The sequence below is a fragment of the Dendropsophus ebraccatus genome, chromosome 3 (genome assembly GCF_027789765.1).
Source record: "Dendropsophus ebraccatus isolate aDenEbr1 chromosome 3, aDenEbr1.pat, whole genome shotgun sequence".
Classification (NCBI taxonomy): Eukaryota; Metazoa; Chordata; class Amphibia; order Anura; family Hylidae; genus Dendropsophus; species Dendropsophus ebraccatus.
The window spans coordinates 196293748-196306073 of record NC_091456.1 but is presented as its reverse complement, the minus strand read 5'-3'; the positions used below and the strand labels follow the sequence as shown (position 1 = coordinate 196306073).

Genomic DNA, 12326 nt, shown 5'->3' with positions numbered 1-12326 from the left:
TGTAGCTGAGCTGTGTGTGTAATGTACATGTAGCTGAGCTGTATGTGTGTAATGTACATGTAGCTGAGCTGTATATATGTAATGTACATGTAGCTGAGCTGTATGTGTGTAATGTACATGTAGCTGAGCTGTATATGTGTGTAATGTACATGTAGCTGAGCTGTATATGTGTGTAATGTACATGTAGCTTAGCTGTATGTGTGTAATGTACATGTAGCTTAGCTGTATGTGTGTAATGTATCATTATTATTATTATGCAAAAAGTGTTTAGGAGTGATAAGGTAAGAATTTTTTTGTTTGTGAGTTAAACTCCTTGCTGGTGATGGGTTTCAGGGCTCTTTATATCACTGATAACAATTGCAGATACCTGTGCTAATTAGTTTGACAGGTGTGTCCAATTAAAGGCAAAATTAAGAAAAAGATCTTTTGGCTGCTGAGAAGCAACAAATTGTGGAGTGTTTAGGTCACAGCCTGACTACAATCACCACGGCCAAGACACTTCATGGTGATCATCGCACAATCAGGAAGTATGTAGCTGTTTCCCAGCACACACGTGTGCACACTGATAAGGGAAAATGGCGGACTCTTTCCAACAGGCAATTACGTCAGGTTAAAAGAGCAGAAATGCCGTGTCATAGCAGCAGACAGGTTTTTGAAGCTTCTGGTGCCTCCAATGTCCCCCAAACAACAAGATGCAGGGTCCTTCAGAGGATTGCAGCTGTGTGTAAGCCATCCTGTCCACCTCCTCTATCCGCTGCACACAAGCAGAAACAGCTCCAGTGGCCAAACAATACATGAAGACTGACCAATGAGTGCCGTGCAACGCTCGATGGTCCAGATGGATGGAGTAGAGGATGGCTGGGTGATGGACACCCCATGCAAACACGGCTACAGCCCCAACAAGGTGGAGGTGGAGTAATGTTTTGGGCTGGAATCATGGGGAGAGAGATTGTCGGCCCCTTTAGGATCCCTGAAGGGGTAAAGATGAATTCTATAATGTAGGTGGAGTTTCTCTAACAGCACTTGCTGCCATGGTTCAAGCAGAAGAAGCGTGATGATTTTCATGCATAATGCACCAATGTCTGATGCTGCAAATAACTAGAGATGAGCGAACCTGGAGCATGCTGGAGTCGATCCAAACCCGAACGTTCGGCATTTGATTAGCCAGGGCTGCTGAACTTGGATAAATCCCTAAGGCTATGTGGGAATCATGGATATAGTCATTGGCTGTATCCATGTTTTCCAGACAACCTTAGAGCTTTATCCAAGTTCAGCAGCCGCCGCTAATCAAATACTGAACGTTCGGGTTCGGATGGACTCGAACCCGAACCTGGTTCGCTCATCTCTACAAATAACACATCTGCATCTCTCAAACGCTATGGACATAAAAAGGGACAAACTTATGGTGTGGCCTCCATGCTCCCCTGACCTCAACCCCATTGAGAACCTCTGGAGCATCATCAAAAGGAGTGTCTATGACGGAGGGAGGCAGTCTATGACGGAGGGAGGCAGTCTGTGATGGAGGGAGGCAGTCTATGGTGGAGGGAGGCAGTCTATGACGGAGGGAGTGAGGCAGTCTATGGTGGAGGGAGGCAGTCTATGATGGAGGGAGGCAGTCTATGGTGGAGGGAGGCAGTCTATGGTGGAGGGAGGCAGTCTATGGTGGAGGGAGGCAGTCTATGATGGAGGGAGGCAGTCTATGATGGAGGGAGGCAGTTCACATCTAAGCAACAGCTCTGGGAGGCGATTCTGTCCTCTAAAAAACAATTGAAGCAGAAACCAACGAAAAACTGACAAATTCAATGGACGAGAGAGATCACAAGCTTCTGTCCTACAAGGCTCCTATGTGCAAATGTAACATCACCTAGAAGACATTTTTGACTTGAAAACTTTTTGATTTCAGTTTGTAATAATCTGCTAATTCTTATAATGTCACAAATGACAATTCTTTTGTTCTTAATGAAAATAAAAAGGTTAAAAACGCTGCACAAAACATGCATTTTGAGTGTTTATTTTTTTTTCTGTAAATATAATATAATATATAATGTCATCATAGGCAGTTTGTTCAAAAATGAATAGTTGATGACTGGAAAATTACAATGACTGCAATTCATATTGGTAATTTTGGAAAATTTTAAAAAAAAAATTGGGGGGGGGGGAAATTTTGAGAAAATATTTGCATTATATTTTGGAATTGTATAACTCTGTAAAAATGAAAATCGAGGGGGCAGTGCATCAATGGGGACTCTTGAATAAATTCTCCATTGGATATTTTGCTGATCTCCTTGAGCTCAGTGATTGTTGTGTTTTGCTTATAACAATGAACCTCAGAAGTCTTTCTTTCCGATTTCTCCTCACAGATAATGTGTTGCTGCACATCTTATGGGAAAATGAAAAGATTCACTACGAAGTTTGAATAGTCAAACAAGCAAGAGCCCCTCAGACAGTCGGGCCTGTCTGCTATGTTCCTTTCCTGTCCTCATGATACAGTTGAGACCTTCTGCTCCTATTACTAATCACAGTACAATCTCCCCAACGCCCACCTTCGTCCTCTCCACCGATGGCACGCCGTCCGTGCATATGCGCAGCCAGCAGACCTTCCCTGCCCCCACCAATAGGTTTTATACTCCCCTATCAGCGTCTCCGAGCTGGCCTAGTCCCTCCAGGACCTGATGGCCTTTCTTTCCCATATTATAGGACTATCTCCTCTGATCTCTCCAATGCCTTAATCTTGCATGCAGGGCCATATTTACCACTAGGTACCTGTGGTCCAGTGCCGGGGGCAACACCAGGGAGCAGGGGGAAGGAAAGTTTTTTTAGTTTTAAATTTTATTTTTAGTCTCTCACCTCCTGTTCAGACTTGCCAGTAAATCTTGTGTCTTTTTGATGGGGGTGGGGTGTGGGGGGGGGGTGTATGGCGGTATTGGTCAGGTCTGGTATGTCGGTGTTATCCAGTCACAGTGTGGTGGTATTGGTCAGGTCTGGTGTGGCGGTGTTATCCAGTCACAGTATGGTGGTATTGGTCAGGTCTGGTATAGTGGTGTTATCCAGTCACAGTATGGTGGTATTGGTCAGGTCTGGTATGGCGGTGTTATCCAATCACAGTATGGTGGTATTGGTCAGGTCTGGTATGGCGGTGTTATCCAGTCACAGTATGGTGGTATTGGTCAGGTCTGGTGGTGTTGGTCAGGTCTGGTATGGCGGTGGTAAATGTGACGCCAGGAGCTATTACCTACCAATCTACCAATCCTGTGGTGAGAATTCCTTCAGACAATATGCAGCGGCCTCTAATCATTGCTTCATTGTGGAAATGTTTTTATGTTTTAAGCCGTTAAAAACCATGAAAAAAATGAGGGTCTGGCTTCTGCTGCATGTGGTGACGTACAGTAAATGTGGGAACGCGGCCTAAGACTGATCAGATATCAATATGATGATCAGAAACTAGAAAATCCTGATGCTGATTGGTGAGAGAAGATGGGGGGGGTCTGCAGGTGTAGTGCCGGGGGCAGCGGCAGCTGGGAATACCGGCCCGCTTTCAGGAACTGCTGCCACACTCCAGCCACATGAGGTCTAGCATTGTCCTATATTAGGAGGAACCCCAACCGCACCAGCATATGGTCTCACAAGGGCTCGGAGGGTCTCATCTCGGTACCTAATGGCAGTCAGGCTACCTCTGGCAGCACATGGAGGGCTGTGCCCCCCCCCACCCACACACACACACCATTACTGACCCCCTGCCAGACCGCTCATGCTGAAGGACGTTGCAGGCAGAAGATCGCTCTCTACGGCGTCTCCAGACTCTGTCACGTCTGTCACATGTGCTCAGTGTGAACCTGCTCTCATCAGTGAGGAGCACAGGGGGCACCAGCGGTGAATCTGCCATTCCTGGTGATCTCTGATAAATGCCAAGCGTCCTGCACGGTTTTGGGCTGTGAGCATAACCCCCATCTGTGGATGTTGGGCCCTCATACCATCCTCATGGAGTCGTTTTCTAACCGTTTGTACAGACACATGCAAATTTGTGGCCTGCTGGAGGTCATTGTGCAGGGCTCTGGCAGTGCTCCTCCTGTACCTCCTTGCACAAAGGCGGAGGTAGCGGTCCTGCTGCTGGGTTGTTGCCCTCCTACGGCCTCCTCCACATCTCCTGGTGTACTGGCCTGTCTCCTGGTAGCACCTCCAGCCTCTGGACACTACTCTGACAGACACAGTAAACCTTCTTGCCATATCTCGCATTAATGTGCCATCCTGGATGAGCTGCACCACCTGAGCCACTTGTGTGGGTTGTAGACACCGCCTCATGTTACCTCTCTGGGTGAGAGCAAAGACAAAATGCAATACTGACCAAAAAACAACCAGAAGGGATGAGAAAAGATAAATGTTTTGTGGTCCCCACCTGCAGAACTTTCCTCTATATGGTTGTCCTGCTATTTGCCGATCATTTCTACCTGTTAATTGTTCCATTTGCACAAAAGCAGCAGAAATGCATTCCCCATCAGTGTTGCTTCATACCTGCTCATGGGGATTTCATATAGGTGCGACTGACTTGGCGACATACAGGCAATCTCTATAGGGAGGTGCCCGCCACAAAGTAGCTGCATATGCTGATTTGCTTGTTTTCTTGTCCTCGTCTCGGACATTCAACACTCTTTCTCCTTCCGAGGGTGGATCGACTCTCGGTCCTATATGGGAACGATCTCTTCCCGGCCCTAACAGTCCACGTACCACATGTCTTTCTGAAATCATTGACCTTCCTACTGGGTAAATTTATGTAGGCAAATGAGCCGGCTCCACATTGCCCTCTTTCCGATGACAACATTGGGTTCCTTGACATCACCATCATCAACATCAAGTATCCCATCCGCTATGGGTTGAGGAACCTTGTTCAAATCTTCCCGCTACTATAGAAACACAGCCTTGTGTCATTACAGTAACAGGAACATTTGAACAGGTCCGGAGCTCCCGTCATCAGTTCCCGATTTCGGCCTGCAGCTTCATGCTCCATACCATCCATGATCCATGGAAGGTTGGGCTGCCCCTTTGTTGCCTCCAATGATGTTTTCAGCAGGCAGGACTTTCTTTTTGGAGCATGTTATGGCCCGATTTACAACATAGAAACAAAGCTTACATTTTGAAAACAAACTTTTTTATTTTTTATTTTTATTAAAGGGCTTAGAAAAACATGGCCACTTTCTTCCAGAGACAGCACCGATCTTGTCTCCAGGTCAGGTGCGGTTTGCAATTAAGCTCCATTCACTTCAATGGAACTGAATTACAGAACCTGCACCCAAACTGGAGACAAGGGCAGTGCTGTCTCTGGAAGAAAGCGGCCATGTTTTTGCAGCGCTGGATAACCCCTTTAACAACTGGTAACAAAATTGTAGATGTGGTATAATCTATGGTAATAAATAGTTGTGTCATCCGGATTATATTCGCTTTATTAATATCAGGCGTTTGTTGGCAATTGCAGATTTTTTTCCTAAAGTCATTTACTTCTCTAAATTGTCTTCTGCCTGTGTGATTTCTTTCATGGCGTGAAGTCTCAGATCTGATTTCAGAGAATAACTTGTTCCACATTCAGAGCGCGAAAATGGCTTCTCCCCGGCGTGAGTTTTCTGATGAGAAGCAAGATGTTTTTTCCGGAAAAAACATTTCCCACATTCTGAACATGAAAATGGCATCTCCCCTGTGTGACTCTTTTGATGTGCAGCAAGATCTGCTTTCCGATTAAAACGTTTGCCACATTCCAAACATGGAAATGGCTTATCCCCAGTGTGAGTTCTCTGATGACTAAGAAGATCTGATTTCTGAGAACAACATTTTCCACATTCTGAACATAAAAATGGCTTCTCCCCTGTATGAGTTCTGTGATGTCTAACCAGATCTGATTTTAAAGTAAAACATTTGCCACATTCTGAGCATGAAAAGGGCTTCTCACCTGTGTGAAATCTCCGGTGTTTAGCAAGATCTGATTTCACAGCAAAACATTTCCCACATTCTAAACATTTAAATGGCTTCTCTCCTGTGTGAGTCCTTTGATGATAGACAAGATGTGATTTAACTCTAAAACATTTCCCACATTCTGAACATGAATAGGGCTTCTCTCCTTTCTGAGATATGTGACGTTCAACAATCCTTCTGCGACCTTTATTTGGTTTCACAGACTGTAATGTGTCAGAAGATAGAAGCTTTCTCAATGATGGCAGATCTGTGCTGTGAGGGGCTGGGGGTATATCTGGGGTAATAGAAGGTTCTTCATATGTATCTTGTGTGATCTGACCATCTGCTGTAATATCTGGAGATATCTGATGTCTCTCTGATCTCCCAATACAGTTGTCTGAAGAAAAAAAGGAGTTTATATTTTTTACTCAGATTTGATCACAAATATATGTATTTATTTTTTTTATATTCATTTCTAAAATATTCCTAAAAAAATACAAATACAAAGTGTCTGCTACTTATTATGTAATATTTTTATCCACCATTTATATGTGCATTTTAGCTAAATCTGTAAAAGAATATACAGGACAGGACACAGAGCTTATAACATTCCCCACAGAATAGTTACAGCCGGTGACTGAGGAGAATGTGTGACTGTTCTCTGCATTTACTGGTCACTACTCACCTGGGCGGTTACCTGTAGTGATGTCCTCCTTATACTGCTCATCACTGCCGTCATCTGTCTCTTCTTTTACTATTATGTTTATACCATCAGTATAGCTCAAATCTTCTCCCTGATTCATAAGATGTGAGAGAAATATTGTGTCATCAGACAGGAGGAGAAGTCAGGTGGGATGTACAGATCATAGGGAACATCTCCATCTACCTGATCCTGATCCTGTGGGAGAAGAGGACGGGGACATCTCTCTGGTGCTGTTCTCTTACTGGATCTGACTGGAGGGAACACATACAGAGACTGAATTCATTCTTTCCATCCAGATAATACAGAGAGGAGGTGTGTATATAGTCCTGTCTATTACCTGCTGATGGGAGGGGCTGCTGATCCTCCAGCATCACATCCTTGTACTGATCCTTGTGTCCTTCTACATACTCCCACTCCTCCATGGAGAAATAGACCGCCACGTCCTGACACCTTATAGGAACCTGACACACACAATGGTCACACAGTCATCCCCCCCACCCCTCCAGTGGTGTTACTGTATAATGTCCCAGCATTCCCAGCAGCCACAGTCTCACCTCTCCACTCAGCAGCTCCACCATCTTGTTGGTGACTTCTAGGATCTTCTCTTCCTCCATTTCCTCATGTATCAGGGGCCCCGGGATTGGGCTCAGGGTTCTTCCCCATGCTTCACACCCAGGGGCCCCACAGCGCCCACTAGAGGACTTCTTCACTACTGTGTAATCCTGTGTATGGAGAGACACATTACTATCACTCCATCCATTCCCAGAATCCCTCACCTCTCCAGTCCTATCCATCTGTTATTCCATAGATAAGAATGATGTCATGATGACATCACTCCCAGAATCCCTCACCTCTCCAGTCCTATCCATGTTATTCCATAGATAAGAATGATGTCATGATGACATCACTCCCAGAATCCCTCACCTCTCCAGTCCTATCCATCTGTTATTCCATAGATAAGAATGATGTCATGATGACATCACTCCCAGAATCCCTCACCTCCCCAGTCCTATCCATCTGTTATTCCATAGATAAGAATGATGTCATGATGACATCACTCCCAGAATCCCTCACCTCCCCAGTAAGCAGGAAGAGTATGTGTAGGGTGAGGGTTATTATCCTCTCGGCCATCTTGTCTCTGTCTCTCTCCATGGTTGATGGGTCGGTCTCTTATATAGAAGATATCAGCAGAGGATCCTGAATAGTACAGATAGATAAATAACATACAATATTAGAAATAATAGGGGAAACCATTTGGGGTGTATTGAGGTGTAGATGACGTCTTCTCTCTATGTATCTCGCTCTCGGAGTCGGGGATGGTGTGTTGGTCGCTCCTCCATATTTGCGGTTGTGTATTGATGCTGGTGTGACGGGACACTGAGCAGATGTTTTGTTGGGTCAGTAACCGGGGGTCACATAGTCCGGGGCTGTTATAGTACACGAGGGGAGGGGAGATTAACAATACACATGAGGAGACAAGACTGTCAGTACACAAGGGGCGAGGAGACTGTCGGTACATGAGGGGAGAGGAGACTGTCGGTACACGAGGGGAGAGGAGACTGTCGGTACATGAGGGGAGAGGAGACTGTCGGTACATGAGGGGAGAGGAGACTGTCGGTACATGAGGGGAGAGGAGACTGTCGGTACATGAGGGGAGAGGAGACTATAAAAAGTGCTCGTACTTACCGTATACACTTCCCCCCGTCTATACACAATATAGATATTTGAAGTGGAAAAACTACTTGAAGAATTTTGTTGAAAAAAAAAACTGAGGTTCTTAGCGAATCATTGTATCAAATAGAGTGTAAGGCGACCTCAGAGAGAGAGAGAGAGATGGCTCCTACACTGACAGCGCCCTCTCCTGGCTGATACTAAGCCTATACACCGGCCACACAGGCTCCATCCAGTCTCTGCCTACACCCCCCACAGGAGATGGAGGAAACACAGCTACACGGAGACAGACGCTTCCCTCACATGTAGCAGGGAATAACAGACAAGATGGCGAACACTACAATACATATATACACAGTATACAGGAGCACACCGCCATATACAGCTAATATACAGGTAATCCTCCTACTGCTGTCACCCAGCTCCTTCCCTGACTCCAGGACCTGCCATGATGTCACAGTCATGTGATCAGTCACATGGAGGAGGAGGAGTCACATGATTAGGAGCTGCTGCTCAGTGTATGCAGGACTCTGCTGTGCTGGATGAGCTGAAGTGATGTGTGTGGAGCAGAGCTGTGTGTGTGTGATGTGTGTGGAGCAGAGCTGTGTATGTGTGTGTTATATATGCCTGCAGCAGAGCCCTGTGTGTAATGTACATGTAGCTGAGCTGTATATGTGTAATGTACATGTAGCTGAGCTGTATATGTGTAATGTACATGTAGCTGAGCTGTATATATGTGTAATGTACATGTAGCTGAGCTGTATATGTGTGTAATGTACATGTAGCTGAGCTGTATATGTGTAATGTACATGTAGCTGAGCTGTATATGTGTGTAATGTACATGTAGCTGAGCTGTATGTGTGTAATGTACATGTAGCTGAGCTGTATATGTGTGTAATGTACATGTAGCTGAGCTGTATGTGTGTAATGTACATGTAGCTGAGCTGTATATGTGTAATGTACATGTAGCTGAGCTGTATATGTGTAATGTACATGTAGCTGAGCTGTATATGTGTAATGTACATGTAGCTGAGCTGTATATGTGTGTAATGTACATGTAGCTGAGCTGTATATATGTAATGTACATGTAGCTGAGCTGTATATGTGTGTAATGTACATGTAGCTGAGCTGTATGTGTGTAATGTACATGTAGCTGAGCTGTATATGTGTAATGTACATGTAGCTGAGCTGTATATGTGTAATGTACATGTAGCTGAGCTGTATATGTGTAATGTACATGTAGCTGAGCTGTATGTGTGTAATGTACATGTAGCTGAGCTGTATATATGTGTGTAATGTACATGTAGCTGAGCTGTATGTGTGTAATGTACATGTAGCTGAGCTGTATGTGTGTAATGTACATGTAGCTGAGCTGTATGTGTGTAATGTACATGTAGCTGAGCTGTATATGTGTAATGTACATGTAGCTGAGCTGTATATGTGTGTAATGTACATGTAGCTGAGCTGTATATGTGTAATGTACATGTAGCTGAGCTGTGTATGTGTAATGTACATGTAGCTGAGCTGTATATGTGTAATGTACATGTAGCTGAGCTGTATATGTGTGTAATGTACATGTAGCTGAGCTGTATATGTGTGTAATGTACATGTAGCTGAGCTGTATATGTGTAATGTACATGTAGCTGAGCTGTATATGTGTAATGTACATGTAGCTGAGCTGTATATGTGTGTAATGTACATGTAGCTGAGCTGTATATGTGTGTAATGTACATGTAGCTGAGCTGTATATGTGTGTAATGTACATGTAGCTGAGCTGTATATGTGTGTAATGTACATGTAGCTGAGCTGTATATATGTGTAATGTACATGTAGCTGAGCTGTATGTGTGTGTAATGTACATGTAGCTGAGCTGTATATATGTGTAATGTACATGTAGCTGAGCTGTATATGTGTGTAATGTACATGTAGCTGAGCTGTATATGTGTAATGTACATGTAGCTGAGCTGTATATGTGTGTAATGTACATGTAGCTGAGCTGTATATGTGTAATGTACATGTAGCTGAGCTGTATGTGTGTAATGTACATGTAGCTGAGCTGTATATGTGTAATGTACATGTAGCTGAGCTATATGTGTGTAATGTACATGTAGCTGAGCTGTATATGTGTGTAATGTACATGTAGCTGAGCTGTATATGTGTGTAATGTACATGTAGCTGAGCTGTATATATGTAATGTACATGTAGCTGAGCTGTATATGTGTGTAATGTACATGTAGCTGCGCTGTATATGTGTAATGTACATGTAGCTGAGCTGTATATGTGTAATGTACATGTAGCTGAGCTGTATATGTGTGTAATGTACATGTAGCTGAGCTGTATATGTGTAATGTACATGTAGCTGAGCTGTATGTGTGTAATGTACATGTAGCTGAGCTGTATGTGTGTAATGTACATGTAGCTGAGCTGTATGTGTGTAATGTACATGTAGCTGAGCTGTATATATGTGTAATGTACATGTAGCTGAGCTGTATGTGTGTGTAATGTACATGTAGCTGAGCTGTATGTGTGTAATGTACATGTAGCTGAGCTGTACATATGTGTAATGTACATGTAGCTGAGCTGTATGTGTGTGTAATGTACATGTAGCTGAGCTGTATATGTGTGTAATGTACATGTAGCTGAGCTGTATATGTGTGTAATGTACATGTAGCTGAGCTGTATGTGTGTAATGTACATGTAGCTGAGCTGTATATATGTGTAATGTACATGTAGCTGAGCTGTATGTGTGTAATGTACATGTAGCTGAGCTGTATATGTGTGTAATGTACATGTAGCTGAGCTGTATGTGTGTAATGTACATGTAGCTGAGCTGTATATATGTGTAATGTACATGTAGCTGAGCTGTATGTGTGTAATGTACATGTAGCTGAGCTGTATGTGTGTAATGTACATGTAGCTGAGCTGTATGTGTGTAATGTACATGTAGCTGGGCTGTATATGTGTAATATACATGTAGCTGAGCTGTATATGTGTAATGTACATGTAGCTGAGCTGTATGTGTGTGTAATGTACATGTAGCTGAGCTGTATATGTGTAATGTACATGTAGCTGAGCTGTATATGTGTGTAATGTACATGTAGCTGAGCTGTATGTGTGTAATGTACATGTAGCTGAGCTGTATATGTGTGTAATGTACATGTAGCTGAGCTGTATGTGTGTAATGTACATGTAGCTGAGCTGTATATGTGTAATGTACATGTAGCTGAGCTGTATATGTGTGTAATGTACATGTAGCTGAGCTGTATGTGTGTGTAATGTACATGTAGCTGAGCTGTATATGTGTAATGTACATGTAGCTGAGCTGTATATGTGTGTAATGTACATGTAGCTGAGCTGTATATGTAATGTACATGTAGCTGAGCTGTATATGTAATGTACATGTAGCTGAGCTGTATATGTGTGTAATGTACATGTAGCTGAGCTGTATATGTGTGTAATGTACATGTAGCTGAGCTGTATATGTGTGTAATGTACATGTAGCTGAGCTGTATATATGTGTAATGTACATGTAGCTGAGCTGTATGTGTGTAATGTACATGTAGCTGAGCTGTATATGTAATGTACATGTAGCTGAGCTGTATGTGTGTGTAATGTACATGTAGCTGAGCTGTATGTGTGTGTAATGTACATGTAGCTGAGCTGTATGTGTGTAATGTACATGTAGCTGAGCTGTATATGTGTAATGTATATGTAGCTGAGCTGTATGTGTGTAATGTACATGTAGCTGAGCTGTATATGTGTGTAATGTACATGTAGCTGAGCTGTATATATGTGTAATGTACATGTAGCTGAGCTGTATGTGTGTAATGTACATGTAGCTGAGCTGTATATGTAATGTACATGTAGCTGAGCTGTATGTGTGTGTAATGTACATGTAGCTGAGCTGTATGTGTGTGTAATGTACATGTAGCTGAGCTGTATGTGTGTAATGTACATGTAGCTGAGCTGTATATGTAATGTACATGTAGCTGAGCTGTATATGTAATGTACTGTC

General features: G+C 43.5%; 1 protein-coding gene across 1 annotated transcript in view; it reads right to left on the bottom strand.

Annotated features, from left to right (window-relative positions):
- Positions 1-6879, bottom strand: part of LOC138786770 (zinc finger protein 84-like) — a 61368-nt gene extending 54489 nt beyond the window's left edge. Inside the window, exon 1 of the mRNA XM_069963812.1 lies at positions 6635-6879. Within this exon, the coding sequence (XP_069819913.1) occupies positions 6635-6740 (106 nt within the window). The 5' untranslated portion in view covers positions 6741-6879. The remainder of the gene's footprint in view (positions 1-6634) is intronic.
- Positions 6880-12326: the final 5447 nt, after the last annotated feature.